This window comes from Apaloderma vittatum, unplaced genomic scaffold, assembly GCF_000703405.1.
Source record: "Apaloderma vittatum isolate BGI_N311 unplaced genomic scaffold, ASM70340v1 scaffold11179, whole genome shotgun sequence".
In the NCBI taxonomy this organism is placed as follows: Eukaryota; Metazoa; Chordata; class Aves; order Trogoniformes; family Trogonidae; genus Apaloderma; species Apaloderma vittatum.
The window spans coordinates 14467-32474 of record NW_009735823.1 but is presented as its reverse complement, the minus strand read 5'-3'; the positions used below and the strand labels follow the sequence as shown (position 1 = coordinate 32474).

At 41.8% G+C, this 18008-nt stretch overlaps 1 protein-coding gene across 1 annotated transcript in view; it reads left to right on the top strand.

Moving 5' to 3' along the window:
* Window positions 1–15608, top strand: part of CERS3 (ceramide synthase 3) — a 28744-nt gene extending 13136 nt beyond the window's left edge. The window contains exons 9-10 of the mRNA XM_009876743.1: window positions 242–398; window positions 15291–15608. Coding sequence (XP_009875045.1) covers window positions 242–398; window positions 15291–15422 — 289 coding nt within the window. The 3' untranslated portion in view covers window positions 15423–15608. The remainder of the gene's footprint in view (window positions 1–241; window positions 399–15290) is intronic.
* The last annotated feature ends 2400 nt before the right edge of the window (window positions 15609–18008 follow it).

The window sequence follows — 18008 nt, the reverse complement described above, 5'->3', positions numbered from 1 at the left end:
TAGGCTTATTTATAATACTTTCATGCAAGACTCAAGTTTCTCATCTTCTGAAGTCTGTATTTTAGAAGAGATGCATAATCTGGTTAAGACAGGGCTTGTTAATTAATCTGTCATCTTTGCAGAGCTTTTTAATATTTTATTGAAATAATCAGTTTGGAATATGAAATTAGAAATAGTTGCAAATAGCATAGGGAAGAAATCTTGCACCATAATATATATTATATATATTTATTTTTTTTAGGATTCTTCGTGCCACGTTGTATCAGCCTACATACTACTCCACAACTCCTGTCATAGCATATTTTTTATTCAATGGGCAGCTATTGATCCTTCAAGGCTTGCATTTGTATTGGGCTTATCTAATTTTCAAGATTTTGAGAAGGTTCATTTGCTTAAAGGTAAGAAATTTTGCTTCTGCAGAAAGATGTGCAATATACCAAACAGATGCTGCTACCTCCAATAGATTTACTTGGAATTTCTTATTGTTTCCCTGAACTTCCGTGTCACTGTTTTTGATGGGAATCTACAAAGTGTAGAGATACTCAAATATGCTTTCTGCCTCTCATGATTACACCTAAGGTCATAGATCAGAATATCAAAACTTCAGCTAGAACCCTTTTTTGCCTGTATCTGCCGTTTTGCTTGTTTATCTGCTCTCCCCCAAAACTGAAGCCCTAAGGTGGTGCAGAACTCTCTAGAAATTCCTGTGTTATGAATGAAAGCAATCTTTTCTCACTGAAGTTTGTAGGAATATACCAAAAAAAGGAGAGGTGAGTGAAATCTTCAAATACTGCAGAAAACTCACAGTCAAAGTTCTTGAGGTTTGTCTAAATCTGAGGTCAGCTGGACTTCAACACTGGCTTTGGATTAAGAAAATCCTATGAAGCTGGACTGGCATTATGTTACGACACAATGAAATAATGCCATATTTAGCTGGAGTAGAGAAACAGCACAAGTCTGGCGCTGTTATAATCTGTTGTTACCCTGTAGAGAAAACTCATGTGGCAAAAAGCTAACCAAGAAAACTTTGCTGTTATTTAGGGGCTTGTTTGTTTGCCTGAAGCAGTAACATTTTCACAAGGTCTCTTTGTCATGAAGTGGACAATGTGATGCAGGGTGGACAAACCATTTAGGAAGAAGCATTACAGAAAAAGACTTTAGAGAATGTCTCTTCAGATTTGGCGTCAGCATCGACAGGTGTATTCTGCTACTTGAGTGAAACTGAAGTTGTGCTATTGAAAAATGGTGTTTCTTTTGGGGATCAAGATGCAAAAACTTTATTGAGCTGACTCCATCCTTTTATCTGAAGCAGTTAATGCTGTGAAGCCTCTTAAGGAAATAGAAACATTTCCACTCACATTTAATTGTTGTTTGTTCAATAACTGAAACCATCCAACTGGATTATTGTACTCCTTCAGATCTCATGCAAATAGACAGCTGGATATCACAGGGACACCCAACTGCAGTTACAGACTCAACCCTCATTAGCCAGCAAACAGCTGTACATAAGGGATGAATCTGTAGAAGAAATGTCTTGCATTTTTTTTCCTTCTAAAACATGCTTCTGTGCTCCCTTAGACACTGAAAAGCTTGTATTTCTTGCACATCACTTACCTCTGTTAGATTAATTACTTCTGTCCTGACTTGTTGACATTTTTGATGGTGGCCTTTTCTCTGTGTTGTGCTTGCACAGCTCTTCTGATGAAATGGAGACGGACATCCCTCTGCCTTGCAGCTGAGGAAGAATTCTCCATCCAAATTGGTTGAGGTTATGAGAGTACAATGCAAAAGAAGGTCTTCAGATACAGAAACAAAGAGGACATTACTAGGCCAGCTATATAAGGCCATTCTGCCTTGCCTGCTTATATGCCTTTGCAAGGGGCAGAAATGGTTTATTTTGAGATAAGAGCTTTTTTGGATTGTTGGGTTGTTTTTTTTTTTGTATTAGTCATTGCTAAAAAACGGAAAAGCATCAAGCCTGCATCCCTACCATGGCTTTTTGATTCCTTATACAGCTCTCTGAGAAGACGGTTTCCAAATAACATTTTTACAGTGGTAGCAGCAGCAGCCCTAGCCCTTTCCAGTCTGCATGACTTCAGCTGGCTTGCATGCGCAGCCCGTTTTCCATAGCGGTGGCAAACTTGGCTGTGAAAGCAGCCAGTGCCTCCAAAGCTGTAAAGGCAATGTTGAAAAAGAATGGTGTTTGCAAGACGGCGTTTTTCTACCAACCTATTTGTTACAGACACACTGCACACAAATAGCTGCTGCTATTTTAGTGAAATACCAGTAAGCCATCACGCTCGTGTTAGAAGGGTTTTATTTCTCTGCCCGAGACTTATAAGTTTTCATTCAGAAAACAGGCAGATTTTGACATTTTTCTTGAAGCAACAGTTAGCTACTTCGGATGGAAAAATGAAGTCATGATGTAACTGGGAATAGAGACCGATGTTGTTGTGTAGCTGAAGGAAGCTCTGAGCATAGAAAGGGTGTAAGAAATTTTTTTTCTGCTCCTTGAGCCCCGCTGGGCTGTTGGGGACAGCAGTGAAAACCACTGCAGTGCAGCTGGCAACAGCTCCTCGCATCCATCCAGGGTCAGATGTCTCCTGTGATTGTATCCTCTGGACAGTGTCATCACAGTCTGAAAGTCCATGGGCTTGAGTGTATTTATTCTCAGTGGGAAGTGCTGTTGTCCCTGGGTGTCAAAGGGCAAGTTAACCGACTTGTCTGGATCAGACACAAAAAGTGGGACTCGGTAGGGAATGTAGTCAGGAGGGCCCAAGTCTCCAGGGAGTCACATACCCACCAAGTCCATTTTGCTGTTATTCAAGGGGCTGTACAGAGCTGTGGCACTTTTTTTTTTTTTTTTTTTAGAGCTGTGAGTCTAGGTTCAATGCTCTATCTCCAGACTGTGGCAGGAGGCTTTGTTAAAGGCAGGAGTTAACACAAAAATGACATTGAGTGCTGCAGCCTCATGACTTGACAGCTTCTTCTGTGCTTTACTCTTCCCCTAGAGGAAGAGATGGCTTTTGTCCGAGGCTGGCTGGTCAGAAGCTCTTCATCTTGGGTGTTACCTTCCCGCTCACTAATAAAGGAGACAATTATCCTCAGTCCTCTGGGATAACTTCTCAGCTGACTGACTTCAGCAAAAAAGATCCTGGACTAAAAATCTTGCTATTTCCCCTCTTCCCAAGTACTGCAGACAGAGATGAATAAAAATGAGGAAAAAGGAAGGAGGGGAGGAGATGATCTTGCTCTGTCCTTCCATGTCCTATTTTCTTGGGCATGGGAGTCTCTGTCCCTGGCTGGTAGCACTTGTCTCCAGGCTCATGAGACTTGTGCCGCCTTTCCCCTGGCCCAGTCTTCCAGAAATGCCCAAACGAGGAATTTCTGCACCAAGAACCTAAGCTGTATTCAGCTACTTTGCATTAAGAAGCTTTTTCTTTTGTATGGGGGTAAACTTGAGGGCACAGAGAGTATTCTTTTTTTTCCACATTTGTTTTCGTTTGGAAAACATAAAAACACCCCAAAAGGAACCCAAATGTCCTTTCTCATCTGACATTTTTTGACCCTGTGTATGAATATGGCACACGCACGTAAAAAAAACCTGCCAAGGTCAGCCCTGTAGCCGTGTATCTTAGATCAGTTTGGCTGCAAGAGGAAGAAGAGCATTCTTCAGCCTAATTTCTTTTCAGGTTGGGTCAGGCAATGGCAGTGCTAGCTGCTGCCTGCCATCTTGATGTCCAAGGCCTTTTGTTGCTAGGAAACTCCGTGTTTTTCTGTAATATTGTTCAATTACATGGTTAAATTACCAGCTTGTATCAAGTTTCAAGCACCACTGAAACATGTCTAGTCATCATGTCTGCACATATGAGAATATTTTAGGAAAATTGAAAAAACACAGGGAGAAGTATGTACGTACACACTGATTTAAAGTCTCTCGCCAGGAAAATCCCGTGGAGATTAAACATTTTATTTCCAAGGTCAGAAAAAGGGAGCAAATGACAGCAGCTTATAGCCACGTTATTATGGCAAATTAAGATGTAAAATATATGTTAAAGCCATTACACACTGAGTTAAGGCTTTGCGACTACAGTGCTTTAGATCTTGAAAAATATGTGTAAGATGTAGGAAATGGGTCTGATGTCCACGTGACTCAGATACTTCAGGGCTGATGCAAAGTCCATCAATGGCAGAAGGTAATTGCAGGTTTTAAGCAAACCGTAACATAACCAGAAATATGTTTCTTTTGTTTAATTGTGTTGTCACCATCAGACTGCCTCAGGGTAAGGCGATGAGCTTCTTACTAATGGTCACTATTATTTAGGAGTCATCATCTGCGGTTTTGTTTTATTCGGTGTTATTCTTTCCTCCTCTCGAAGCAGAAAAGACCCTCCATGCTGTAGAGCAGGCTTTTTGGACTTGTCAATCTTTTTTAAAAAACGAGCTGGTGCCACTTTATGTATCTTCAATAATCCTGTGGAATTTTGTTCTCGGTAAGCAGGCTTTTTCAAGATTTTGCTTGGGTCTGACCTTGTCCGTGGTTTGTTCATTCCTTATTTGGTTTAAATTCCCAAGGAACAGCGAAAGTTAGCATTCAAAAAATGACTAATGACAAAGCAGGGCTAGCTGAAAGTGATAAGGAAATACTATTCTGAGGTTGAAATGAGAGCTGTGAAATAGTTACGATGCTTCTGCTGTTTCCAGCAGGCCTCCTCCTGCTCTTCAGCATTTTGTTCTGTCTGAGGCTTGCTCTCATACTGAGAAATACCTGCTAGCTCCTGGGAACTTTCTTCCCTTCCTTCTTTCCTGATACTGGGATGCCACTTCCCTGACAAGTGGTTAGCCACTTGCATCAGTTACTCCCTTTTCTTTATCAAAAGAAGGATCTACTACTAAAGTTGTATCCATAAAAGTGTGCCTAGAATATTCAACGTGTTTTAATATTGATTAATGTGTAGGCAAGGCCTGAAAGCCCTTTGGAACACAGTCATATCGTGCTCTTATAAAACAAGCTCTGACTACTTACACTGAAGAATAATGATTCTTTGCACCCGCAGAGGTGCTGGCTATGCTACTTTCTGTCTTGCTTGTTGTGAATTTCTCTCTTTAGAGACTTGCTATAACCTTTTGCATAAGTTTTTAAGTTCTGCAGTTCTGGAGATCCTACTGCCTGCTCCTGATCGATATCTTTAGCTGAGCTTAGTTTGAGGCTGTTCAGACTCACCTCAGCTTCTGCAGGACTTTCCTTCCCTGAAATCTGTTTTTATTTTTTCCTAATGCTGTGTTGTACTTGATCCGTTTGCATCAAGCAGACCTTTCAGCAATTCATTTGAATCTTATGTTTATTTTGTAACCACACGGGTGATGGGAGTGTGGGATTTTGGTGCTGAATTAGGGTGAGAATTTTCTTGATTAGGTAAATTAGGCTCACAGCACATTCTTTAAAGGGATTGGTTTGCAGGTCCTTAAACATTTCTCCATAGAAGTACAGACAAAGCACTTCCTTTGCTTTCTTTAGTTACCTTTAGAATCAGAGCTGTATTTTTTGGATCAGACCATGGACCCACAGTGGTTAAAATCTACTGGCCTCTAAAGAGATTACACTTGAAACCTCCTTTGTGGCAAACAGAAGTGGATCCGGTGTTCCTGTGCTGTTCGGTGGGCGCTAGGCACACCGTAGGCGAGCTGAGCCTGGTTGCTCCCAGCTGATAAACTCTGGCTTTTAACTCAAGCTCAAAGGGTCATCGCATGACCCTCCTCACGCACAACAATTCTCTGCTTCCATACACCGTGCAATTACTGGGAAGTGAAAACGAAGCATGAAATGAAATGTATATTTGGTTTTGGCATGCACGACGGTTTATTGGCCTCCTAAAAAGTCGAGCTCTCAGCTGATTACTTTTTTTCCTTCTCTCTGAAGCAGTAAAAAATCCATTTTCAGGACATTTATAATCACAAAATGAAATGGAATGAGAATTAACACATTCAGTGAGAAGGCATTCATCTCAGAAAAATGTCATTCTACAGGAGTTAAACAGAGGACAGGGCTTAGTTTCCTAAACTAGAAGCATGTAAGTTGTGTTTTCTTTTTACTTAGTGTTTTGTTAAGCCTGTACTGTGCCAATGGCTGTCAGGGCACTGATAAAATGGACTAAGAGGTGTGGTTGCCTTAATTTCAAGTAGTAGTTTTAAAAGCAATAGTATATTTTAGAGGATAATGATACTCTAGTTAGTTACAATTTCATGACTGTGGAACTGAGAAGTTGTGGAAAAGTTTTCAGTGGACATTTTGTGGTTACTTTCTAGACAGGAATGGGCCAGTTCCCACTGATGTTCCGCTTCGGAGTTTGAGTTCTCTGAGCGAAGATTTAGCACAAACACAAGATAGATGAGTTTGGTTCTCAACAGATAAATATTTGCAGCAAGGTATTCCCGCGGGGATAGCTGATTAAGGTAACAAAATGGGATAAATGGAAGTTTTCCCTCTTAGAGATAAAAATCTGGGAACCTTCCCAGTCAATTCAAACCATTGCCTTTGGGACACGAGCTTTTTTTTTTTTAATAGCCTAGAGATGGGAGGTAGCCAGCTGGGTCAGCCACGTGAAGGCTCGTGCCCTAGTAAAGGGAAATTACGTCCTGTTACGACTTTCTTTCATCTGCATATTTCCCATTCTGCTCCAGCAATCGAGTTAAGCCCAAAGCCTGGCTACATGTCTCACTTGGTGCTGCCAAGTTCATCTGAGGGAGGAGAGGTGAAAAGCAGGCAGAAGAAAGCACAAGAGAGTAAGAGTCTTCTGGCTGGTATTTACGATGGTAGGCAAAAAGGAGAAAAGCCCACGCCGGGGAGCTCTGGAGTTCTGCCCTCCCTAGGGATCTGAAGTGACGGCTGTTCCCTCAGGAACAGATCTCGTAAACGTTTGTAGCCCAGCAGGGTCTGGGAAAGAGGAGAAGCCACTGGTTCTGCTGTGCAAATGTTACGGGGCAGTCTAGGAGTACTCTCTGGCCTCCTTTGCCTCAACCAGTTCATTCTCCTGGCACTGAGAGTTAAAAAGCAAGATTTAAATATCAATCTTTAATTTTTACACCATATTATGAAAGGATTCAGCAGCTGAGCAATGAGTTCCAGGGGGGTCTGTTATACTGTAACCTAAAATACACTTCTCAGATTTCAAAATAGCAACAATGTTCTTTGCTGGGATTTTGATATTTTTAATTTAGTTTTTAAATAATTATTTCTATTTAGAATGCCCATAATTTCACGACACCTCTCACTTAAATGTTATATGAAAATCAAGTTTTTGAAACTTTACTTGAGGACTGTTGTGACCATTAGGGAGGAATGAACTAATGAGAAAGCAAAGGAAATAATTTCTGAGCATTTGATTGCAGTAGCTGGGCTGTGAAGGCATACTGGGTGGGAGCTTTAGTATGAAGTCCCCTTCCACAGCCCTGTTACACACAAGACTGTACACGAGCGGACTCAGTCCTCTGGCCCTCAACAAATTGGATGTGTGGGTGCTCCCTTCTCCTTTCTGACGTTAGCCACGCCGGAAACGGGGCTGCGCAGGTCTCTTACGTGCTGCAGTCAAAGTCTGGGACTTCCAAAGCTGCTGAGCTTGATTTTGGTAGGAGCTGCAGATGGCCACTGCCTCAGAAAATCAAAACTAGGTGTAATTTCAAAAGCGACGTTTTTGCCCTGGCCAGTTTGATGTTGATGCAGGGCCAGGTTCTCAGCTGGTACAAATGAGTGCAGCTCAACTCAGTCACTGGGATTGGGCTGGTTTTCACCAGCAATGGATCTGGCCAAGGAAGCACCCGCCACCCCTCTCTCTGCATCTAAGTCTGGCAAGAGGCAGCTCTACTTCTAGTAAATCCCTCCCTTAAATTACTCTTTTTTGAATGTGGAAGTCCCTGATTCAGATAAAAGACAAATGTTGGTAAAGTTTTTGCCTTAAAATTGATTTACCTTGCTGTTCACAGAACGGCATTTGCTGACAGCTTTTCTGGCCTCCCGTTTTATAAAATATTCCATTTGTTGCTAGTTTTATATATATGCACCTATATAAAAACTATATACATATGTAATAGTGTGCATGTGTGTTTTGTGGCTTTTTTTCAGTGGCCAAAAATCAATTCACAGAGTACACCCTAGGCCTACAGAACTTCTGATGCTTTCATTTACTATTTTTAATATATACTTTAGAGGTCTCAGTTGTGACTTTATTATGAGGTGAGTAATTCTCATACTTTCAGAGGGATTCACAATCTGCTGAATTGATTTTAAAAAAAAAGCAAGAAACAAACTTAGAAGAAAGCTAGTTAATGATAGATGAATATCAGTCGAGAAGGGAAATTCTCCTATCCTGTATTTAAAGAAAATATGTTTCCCTAGGAGTGTTCTCTAATCCTTATTAGATGCAAGGAAGGTAAGAAGTTACTATATGCAAAGAAGTTTTGAAATACTGTATGGAAGTGATTTTAGGTACTGCAATATGAATGCCAAATGAAAAGGCATTACTTGTTAGGTGGGTGACTTGAAAATGAGATTGATAATGTTTAAGAACAGAAATAACCTTTAGATATATCACAAAAGGAACAGAATGCCTCCTAACAAGGAAAACAGAGAAATGGGCACTTCAATGGACACATTTGATAGAAGTACCCAGGATTTACGTGGCTGTATACCTTGTGGGGTCAGGTTAGTTTAACAGTGCTATAAGGCTTTTGTGGGAATACTCTTTACCAGCTGTGTTGTTTCAAAGCATTCATCTGAAGGGCAGCATCATACCTCGCTGAGAAAAAAGTGTGAGTGTCTGATCAGCTGTTTTGTAGCCAAAAAAGCCTTCATAAGGAATAAAAGTGTGTTTTCTGATAAAAGTTCGTACCACTGAACTCCTTGGCTTAATGCAAGTTCTGTCCTAGGGTAAAAAAGAGTTCACTATAGCGAACAGCATCAAGGCCTATTATATTGTTCTTTGTTTCTTTGCCAACTGTGGATTTAAAATTGGAATAATTCAAAAAGCAGTGGGACATTATGACTCACTCGGTACCTCCTGGGCTTTTGACATTACCGTAAAGCCACATACACTGGGGTGCAAGGTTTAGTTAGTGGATTTTGGTAACATGGCCAGCAGACTTTATTGAAACCACAGAGTACCTGATTAACCATAAACAATGATTTATTTCTTTTGAACAGTCAGGGTATTATAGCTCCCGTCACAGGTGCGTTATGCTGAGTGACAACGCAAGCGATATATTTCTGAGGTTAAATTATTTCTTCAGTCAAAATCAGGGACATATTCTAATGGTAACATCTAATTTTACGAGACTATTCTTTTTCGATATCTGGGGAATCGCTGTAGCTTCACATTTGTTTCTTGCACATCTCCTTTGAGTTGCTTCTGAAAACTCTCAGTGGAAAGCTTGGAAAATGGGTATCACATACAAGAGAGAGATTAAATAAAAGGAGTTTTGGCCACAAGATGTCCCTTACAATTAAACTAATAAGTCTGCATCTTCATTTAAAAACTGCAGAAAGCAGAGTCCAACAGTGCCTCTTCCACGGAAGATCAACATTATTTATGTTGCCTAGTGTGTATAAGCTGAAAAGGGGAATATATTTCCCCATAAAATCTTTCAGGCTGGAAATATAAAACAGTTTGTTTGAATCCAAATGTATATTGCTCAGTCTCCACAGGAAAGTAAAGACATATTAAGTCATACGTCAGCTGAGTTGAATTATTGATGTTGAATTAAAGATGTTGAACTCAGAGATTCATCATCTTTATAGTATTATTTGTTAGAAAAGTACCCCCTTCTATCTATTTGGACTGACTTTTTATTATCTTTCTTGTTTATTATCTCTTTTATTTGAGTCAGTGCTTGCTGATCTGACTAACGGCTTTCATCTTTGTACTGCAAGCTGTTTCCATATGTGCAGGTGCTGTGGAATTTATTGTCTTTACATTGAAAAATCAAGATCCAGTTAATATGTTTGTAGATATTTAAATTGAAATGTTCTTAAGGTAGATTTAAGGTGTAAAATCTAGGACATTCTGATTTTAGTGTAAGACACATTTAAGAGTCAGGAAATTCCAACTGAAGGATAAGAATAAATATGTGAAAATCCTAAAATCCAAGTTTCACCAAATCAGAAAACACATAATTAAAATTCCAGAAGCAGCTGTGAATTGCTTTTATATATCCGTACCTGGTAGAAGAAATCCATTTAACTGTGTGGACATAAATTATGCTTAACCTGAAAGATTAATTAGTTTTAATCTTGTCCAGGCCAGGGAAAACTGAGATCTCTTTATGCTGCTGAGAAATCCTGTATCGGTGTTGATCCCACCAGATGAGTTAGACCTGATACTTCTCCCCACACACATGGAGGCAGTTACACCAGTAAGAAAGCTGGGACTGGTGGGGCCTGACCTTGCCTACTTTGGTCAGAGGTGAGGCACAGCCAGCCCTGTCCTCCTCTCCTTCAGCTGCTTGGCTGAAAAAAGCAAAGGAGCAAACATCCCACAAGCCCCGTGCCCAGACCCAGGCCCTGAACTGGTGAAATGGGTGCTACGCTGTTGCCTTCGTAATGCCAGCTGCCTCATTGCTTGCCGCCTAAAAAGTAAGTCCTTTGTCAGGGAGAAGCTATATCAGAAGCTGATTCATGAAAAAGAAAGAAATTGTAGCCACTGAACTTCACTGCAGAAATATCTTCTGCTCGGATACCACTCAGCCAGATTATTTTTCTTCGTGCTGCCTCAGTGGCTATTTCTGGTTCGGAGCATGTCCTTGTAATAGTACCTTTTGTTTTGAGATCTTGACTTGGCCATCTGCAGTGAGCCACGTTGACCTGGCCGTGCATTTGCCATCAAGTGCCCATCCCCTTCTGGAAGAGCCCAAGGCATGTTGCTGAGCCTTCCTCACCATTTTTAGGATCAATCCATTTGCCACAATGTATTTTTGCCTTTCATGCTGCTGGCGCTGCCTTTTCCTCTGCTTTTACACTTCCCTCTTTAAGTGCTACATAGCAGAGGTGAACGTCAACATGTGTGGGGGCAAAGGTGAGAGGAGAGGAGGGTGGTGTCTGCCCAGTACTGCTTCTCCACTGGTGAGGTTCAGGTGGTGTCACCGGCACACAGGGACAGAAAACCACACTTCCAGCTGCCTCCCAGCACAGCCGTGTCTTCCTCCCTATCCTCTTGTCAGCTGTAGCAGAGAGTGCAGCGCCAAGAGCTTGTCAAGAGGGAAGTGATTTCCAAGTGCTTTATTGAGAGACAGACTTGTACAAGTAGGAGTAAGTTCTCTGTCGGTTTAGATGGAGATTTGACTGGTGTTTTCCTGTTTACAAGAGGCTGGGAAGTGGCCTATGAAGTTTGCTTATCTCCGAATTTTGAGAAGTGTTTTTTCTTGGTGAACTCTCTTGGAAGGTCCTTTGTTGTTCAAGTAATAAGATGTGGTGCTGATGACTTGAACGATACACGTTCTAACAACAGTGAAATGCAAGAAGCCAAAACTACCTTAACAAATACGGTTCATTTAACTAAAAGAGGCAGACTGAGCAGCAGGTGGAAGAGTTAAAACAAAAGGAAAAAAGATTATACAAGTTTGCGGCTTTGGCTTCACTACAAATGGCTCTCTTGCAGACTTTATAGCATTAGTGTTGCTTCTCATAAACCTTAAAACCATTCATCCATTTAGAAAGATTAAACTGGTTAGTCATCCAGAACATAAAATATACACATCCATTTTTGTCTGTTACTCTAAACCATCTGAAGAATAACAAATGCAGTTGATGCCATTAAACCAAAGCACTATTAATGATGGCCTCAGCTGCGGTATTTACACTTTGCCAACTCTCGTGTTTCTGATAGTGCGTTCATCTGTCGTTGCTCAGGGACAGCAAGAGCAGAGTCTTGGAGTTGGAAAACACAACCGTGATGTATGATGTGAGGGGCTCAGAGAAAACATCTTGGTGCTAAAGCAGGGAAAATCCTAGAAATCTTACAGGTTTTGTTATTCTTAGAAGGTCAAAGTTAAGAGGTGCAGACTTTACTTACCATGCCTTAATATATTTATAATGGTCTGTTAAACACTTTGCTGTGACAGATTTGTTTGGTTTTCTAGTTATAGATGAAGCTATTGTTATTTAAAGTCACTTTCTATCACTGAAACGAGTTAGGCTAAAATGGCCAGACTCTTCTAAAACAAGAATTTATAGAGACACTTGGTCAGGAAGCAGGTTCAAGATTAAAAATATTAAAATTTAGATTTGATTTGATTTCTTCTTGATTAACATTAGAATTTCAGAAGTAGCACTCTTTACTAGAATTAAGCAAATTTGCAGTAGTTGCTTCAGAATGCAAAGAAATTTCAGTTCCTGCTGCTTTGAAATACGTAAGGCATATCTAGGGATTCCCAGTGTGCTGGAAAAAAAAACATTTACATGTTTTAATGCTTGATAGCATTAAAACTGGGAAGCAAATCCTACCTGAGTTTTCAGTTCCGTGCTGGAACTGCCAGCTTATTCCTACAGGAAACAGGAATCAATGTCACACATCAGCTGTCACTCGAAGCAGAGCAGATTGCCAGCTCTTCTGAAGCGTATGTTCAAGTACCAGCATCTTTGGGGACCACAACCAGGTACCCCAAACGAAATACACACTCGCGAACTTTACTGACTCACGTCTATTCACAATGAGCCCAAAAGCACTCCTCCCCCGTCTCTCCTCTCAGCCAGAGACTGCTTGGGAAGGTGAGAACACTTCTTCTGGTGAGTGTGGCAGATTCCGTGTCACGCACTGTCCTTAGGTTTAGTTTGCTTTTTTGGGGGGGAAATGTTTCCAGAGGTAGCGAGACTTCCCCGTGTGGCTTCAACATTTTTCTTTTCCTACAAATACAAATTGCAAAACTACTAGGAGCGAGAGGTGATCGGAAGGAGGCAGAACCCTGTAAATTGTTTGTGTGGGAAACGCTGTGTTCCCTTTTTTCTAACTGATGGCAGGCCAAGTTTATTTTACAGTATTTACAGTGAGATTTGTTTGTTTTGTTAACCTTTGTATGTTGTTGGGGAAAAGGCAGAAGAAAATCTCCAGGAAGTTTATAGTTTCTGATGATACAGGGTTTAGGCTTTAGTTTTCTTTATAGTCCTATACATTTTAGTAGAAGTGACATATATAAAGGGATGTGAGATTGCAGTTAGATGAGTTATTACTGAACTGTCATTTATTTTCTCTGTATGAATTTGGTGCTTAAGGAAGACCAGCAGGCTAAGAAAGTGAAATTGTCAGTTTATTCCGAGAGCTAGATACAGGATGGGCAGGAATGACACTGATTTCTCCTTTCTGCATCTCATCTCTGACCTCAGCACGTTGCTCCACAAGCAGCAAGGGTGCGTGGCCTCTGCCTGTTTACAGTCCAGATAGGTGATGAGGAGAACAAATTTATCTGTGCTGCAGCGGTCCCCAGTGTGGCTGGGGACACCACGACACCTGCAGTTCTCCATACTTGAACCTGGGCACCACCTGGCCATGAAATTTTGGGTGTTCCCATTAGCAGACTCGATGCCCTGGTGCTAATGGATAAATTGTCAGCCATGACGGTTTACCTTGAGGGTCCAGGTTTTGATCTTTTGATCGGCTGTGGGGAAACTGCTAGTTTTAAGTAAGGGGTAGTCTATTGAATCATGAGATGCTGGAGAGGGAATGACTGTTGCACATCTCTTCTCACATGAGAGCTGGAGGGTATCGGGTGAGTCTTTCGGGTGGTGTCAGGTCTACCAGGCACCTTCTGAGAAACTGGAAGAGACAACCAGTGGCAGCTGCTACTCACACAGGAAACTGCCAGAGGTGGAAAAATCTTCTTGGGTGCCTGCTTTGATCTCATCTCCATTCACAGTCGCCACTTAGGCAGAAGAAAAGGTTTACTTGATTTACACTATAGCGTCCTACCTTGAGTCTGCAGAGCAGGTCATCGGTGGGTACGGAAAATCCGACCAGGGAGGCGGGTACTGCTCTTGTAGGCTTGTTGCACTGAAAGAGAAATAGAGGTGTTTAGTTTTAACACCAAAGCCTTGATTGTGTGACCAAATTTCTCTTGTAGGGTCCTGAGTTATGGTGGGAGCTGAGAAATAAGAGACTTAGGGTATATTTTATGTGTCGTGACAAACAGCCCGGAATTGTCTTACCTCTCCCTAACCTTTGCTGTGAAATTCTGGGTAGACACAGTGTCTTTTCTCTCTGTGGTGGAAGCATTCATTGACAAGTGCCATCTCTGTCTGCCTGGGGATGAAGCATGATTGCTAAATGTTGGAAGCTGTTCCTATAGAGCTGGGAAGGGATTTTCATTTCAGGGCAGACTGTCTCCCTGTTCCCCTTTCACCCCTGCTAATGGAGCTGCTCTTCCCTCCTCCCTGGCCATTCCTTTAGCGGATGAGATACCCAAGATGCCTACGAGCAGCTGTATAGACCTGGCCTCCTCGTTGCAAATATTGACTCAATGCATACACTATCAAGCAGGGAAGAATATTTTGGGGTCACTAAGTCTCCTTAAGATAAATTAATACCAGGAGATGCTGGCACAAGTAGTCACTGTTTAATTTACACCTGTCAGGAGCAGGCAATTCTCAACTCCTATGTTTGGGCAGGTGTATTCATCATATTTAGCTTTTATACAGTATTCTTTTCATCTTCCCTGCATTTCACAATTGTTAATTAATCCCACAGCACCCAGGGATTACTGGTAACGCTTTACAAGGGAAAGCGAAAACAAGCAAGAAGAGGTCAAATGACTGGGCCAAGGTCATGGAAGAAATTTTGTGTAAAGAACATTAAGTTCTGCAAGATTAAAGTGTTGTTAACTGACTGTCCTTGGATGTTAGCTTCCATCTGGGGGGAAGAAGTGTTCCTAGAGGCAGTTTTAATATTGTCTAGTGTATTTAGAGCTCCTTTTTCATTTATTCCCTTTAGCATTTTTTTTTTTTTTCTTTTTTTTTTTTTTTGCTGAGGCAAATGGAGGACAGAGGAGTTTTGTCTTCAGGGCATGGTGGGGAACTTCCACGAAGGGAGAATGTTTTGTGTTCTGGAACTTTTACACGCCAACTTTTCATTTTGCAATTGCAAATGGGCGAACCTGACTAATGAAATGATTTGGTTATTTTTTTCCAAAGTCATGGCGAAGATCCACCGACAGGCCCTTTGGGGAGGTCTGCACTGGTAACAACGATCTGGTAACTTATCCGACAGTAAGTACTGTAAGTATAAAACATGCTCATGGTGCTTTCTTCTCCATAGGACTTGAAAGATGACCGGAGTGATGAAGAGGAGGAAGATTCTGTCACAGATAATGAAGAAGAGTCCACAAATAATGGCAACAAGAACGGCTGTGGGTCAAGCAAACATCTCCTAAACAGCAGCCACCACTAGTGCCATCATGCCTCGCCTCCTGCAGTGATTTCTGGTTTTCACCCAACCTACAGGGTAGAATTTAAGTGAAAAGGCTTAGGAGAGACTGTGATTGATTTATTGTTGGCTACTGGACCTGGAAAAAAGCCCAGTTTAGAGGGGAGGGAAAAATTGCATAACGTGACAAAACGTGTTAATGACCCACTTTCTGGATTGTTGCTGAGTGTTTGGACACAACGACTGGCAGTGCTCAACGAGGTCAAAGCCCAAAGTGTCAGGTCGTTTAGTGTCCCATTGATTGTAGCATTGTTTTTCAATCTGATGTGTGTTTCTCCAAGCAGTTGAAGTTGCAGAGGTTTTATGGTAGGTAGGTAGTGTGAACCCATTATCTATTAGGAACCCAAATTTACTCAATGCAGGAAAAAATTGACAGCGGTGTACAGTGACTAGCATTTTAGTCTTTACTTTTCAGTTTACAGCCTCATAAAGATGGCTGCTTCTTGTGAGTTAGATTTGATTTCCTGGGGGCTGGTGGAGGATAACATCAAGGAGGGCAAATCACTTGCCTGTGAAGAGTTGGCTTCACTACAAAAATATAGTCTTTCTCCAAAATATGCTTTATGATGGATGGCACAATTATTGTGTCCTAAGATTCACCTGTCAAGGAAGTCACTGTTAAAACAGCAAAACTCAGCCCCAGTTCTCCACCGAGCTCCAGTCATTTTGGCCCAGTGTTAGAACAGGTGTGGGTGGAAGGGAAGACAATGAGTGAAAATTGGGTCTTCTCACAGGTTCTTTTGCACTTCTTATTTGTCTTCAAAACTGCCGAGCCATCCCTGCTCCTGACACAGAAGATTAAAAATAAATTTCATCTGTTGCCTTCTTGTGAGCTCATCTCACCCAGCAGCACTGGATGTCTGTCTTCTCAGGAAATCCGCTAAGTTCTGGTTTGTGGTTCCCCTGTGTTCACTGCATGGAGCTGGGGGTTGGGGGAGCATGGGACTAGCAGGGAATGTCGCATCAGCAGCACTGTGTAGTCATTTGGTATCAGGATCTGTATTTCCATCTCTGCTTTTTCTGAAAATGAGGAGTAACGTCAGCTGGAGCCGAACTTGGATGTGAGTATGTGACTTGGGCCACATACTGTTGTTTATGCTTTAAGGAGTGGAGGAACAGTGGATATTTAATCAGCTCCTCTTACCAAAAGTGCCTCTATGCTCTGTTTGCACTTCTGTTCCGATGCCAGCACAGAGCGCAGCAGCATTTTCAGTCCCGGGACTTTCCAAGGAAAGCCTGGGCCTTTTAAACAGGGTGGTACCCGTCTCATTTCCAGATGCATTAGCTCACAAGGTCGTAAATAATTTGTGTCATAAGTTTTAGAGGTGAGAGGCTCTCCATGTGGTTCTACGGTAGCTGAGATCATCTGGTGAACTAAATCCAGTAGCTTGATAGAGACCAGGGGGATCACTGCTCAAACAGCCTCAGCGCGGAGCTTTGGGTTCGGAAAATCTCTTTTCCCCTTAAGGCTGCTCAGGCAGGAACTTGGTGACTTACGGGAAGCACTATGTGAGTGACTTGTTTTCTCAAGATTTTCCTGGCAAAGGAGGGTGTAATTCAGTGACTGAAGCGTTTGAAAGAATGGGAAACGTTTGGGATCTCAGATAGGAGGAAAGAAGTGTTTTCTCTGCAGTTAAAAGAAACCGGAGCAGTGCTTTGTTACAGAGGCTGGTAGTGTGAAAACATCTACCTGAGGTCTGTTCAATTAGCCTGCATTTAATTTTTTACTTATATTTTGGACTGTGCAATACCTCAGATCTTTCTGTTCCACCACAAAGAGAATGGCACTGTCGAAGGACGATGGCCTACAGCTTCTGAGAAGGATGGGGACAGGACTCCTGAACCCATGGCTGTTGTACAGCAGTGTGCTGCCTTACATAGCTGTAGAGAACACCTCAACTGCTGCAGTGTGGGTTTGTTGGAAGTGTAAGTACTTATGACATCATCTGAAGCCACTGGTGAATTTTGCGGGGTCACCGTCGCTTATCGGGGCCGGTTTATTGCCTACATGAAGCGAACTGGCTTTTCCAAACAAAATGTAAAAACCCGACGTTTTGGAGGTTTTACACTCCCTTTGAGAGCGGTGGAGACAGCGATGCTTTCTACAAGACATTTCTACAAGGTTTTGGGAGATGGCCAGGCTATTATCGTTTTAATTTTGGTGCCAGAAAGCTTTCCTGCTATGACTAGGAAAGGAATTCAGGAAAGGAAGCATGAAGAATGATGTTGTTGCAGGAGCGAGCCTCTGAACAACTACTGAGTTTTAAACTGGAGGTTTATAGTCTCGTTGAGGACAAATCTTGCCCTTCCTACTCGGAAAAGTCTCCCACTGAAGCCAATTAACTATTGGAGTTTTGCCTAGGAAAAATTTTGGATCGTGGTTGTCCAACCTAATTATGAGACCCATTCTTTTAAATCATGTGAAAGTAGGGCCCTAAAGGAAGAGCAAAAGGTAGATGAGGCAAATTTGGGGTGAGTACAGAGGAATATGGAAGAAAATAATGTCATGAATGGGAAGATGAAGTCTAAACACAGTAAACAGCCAAATAA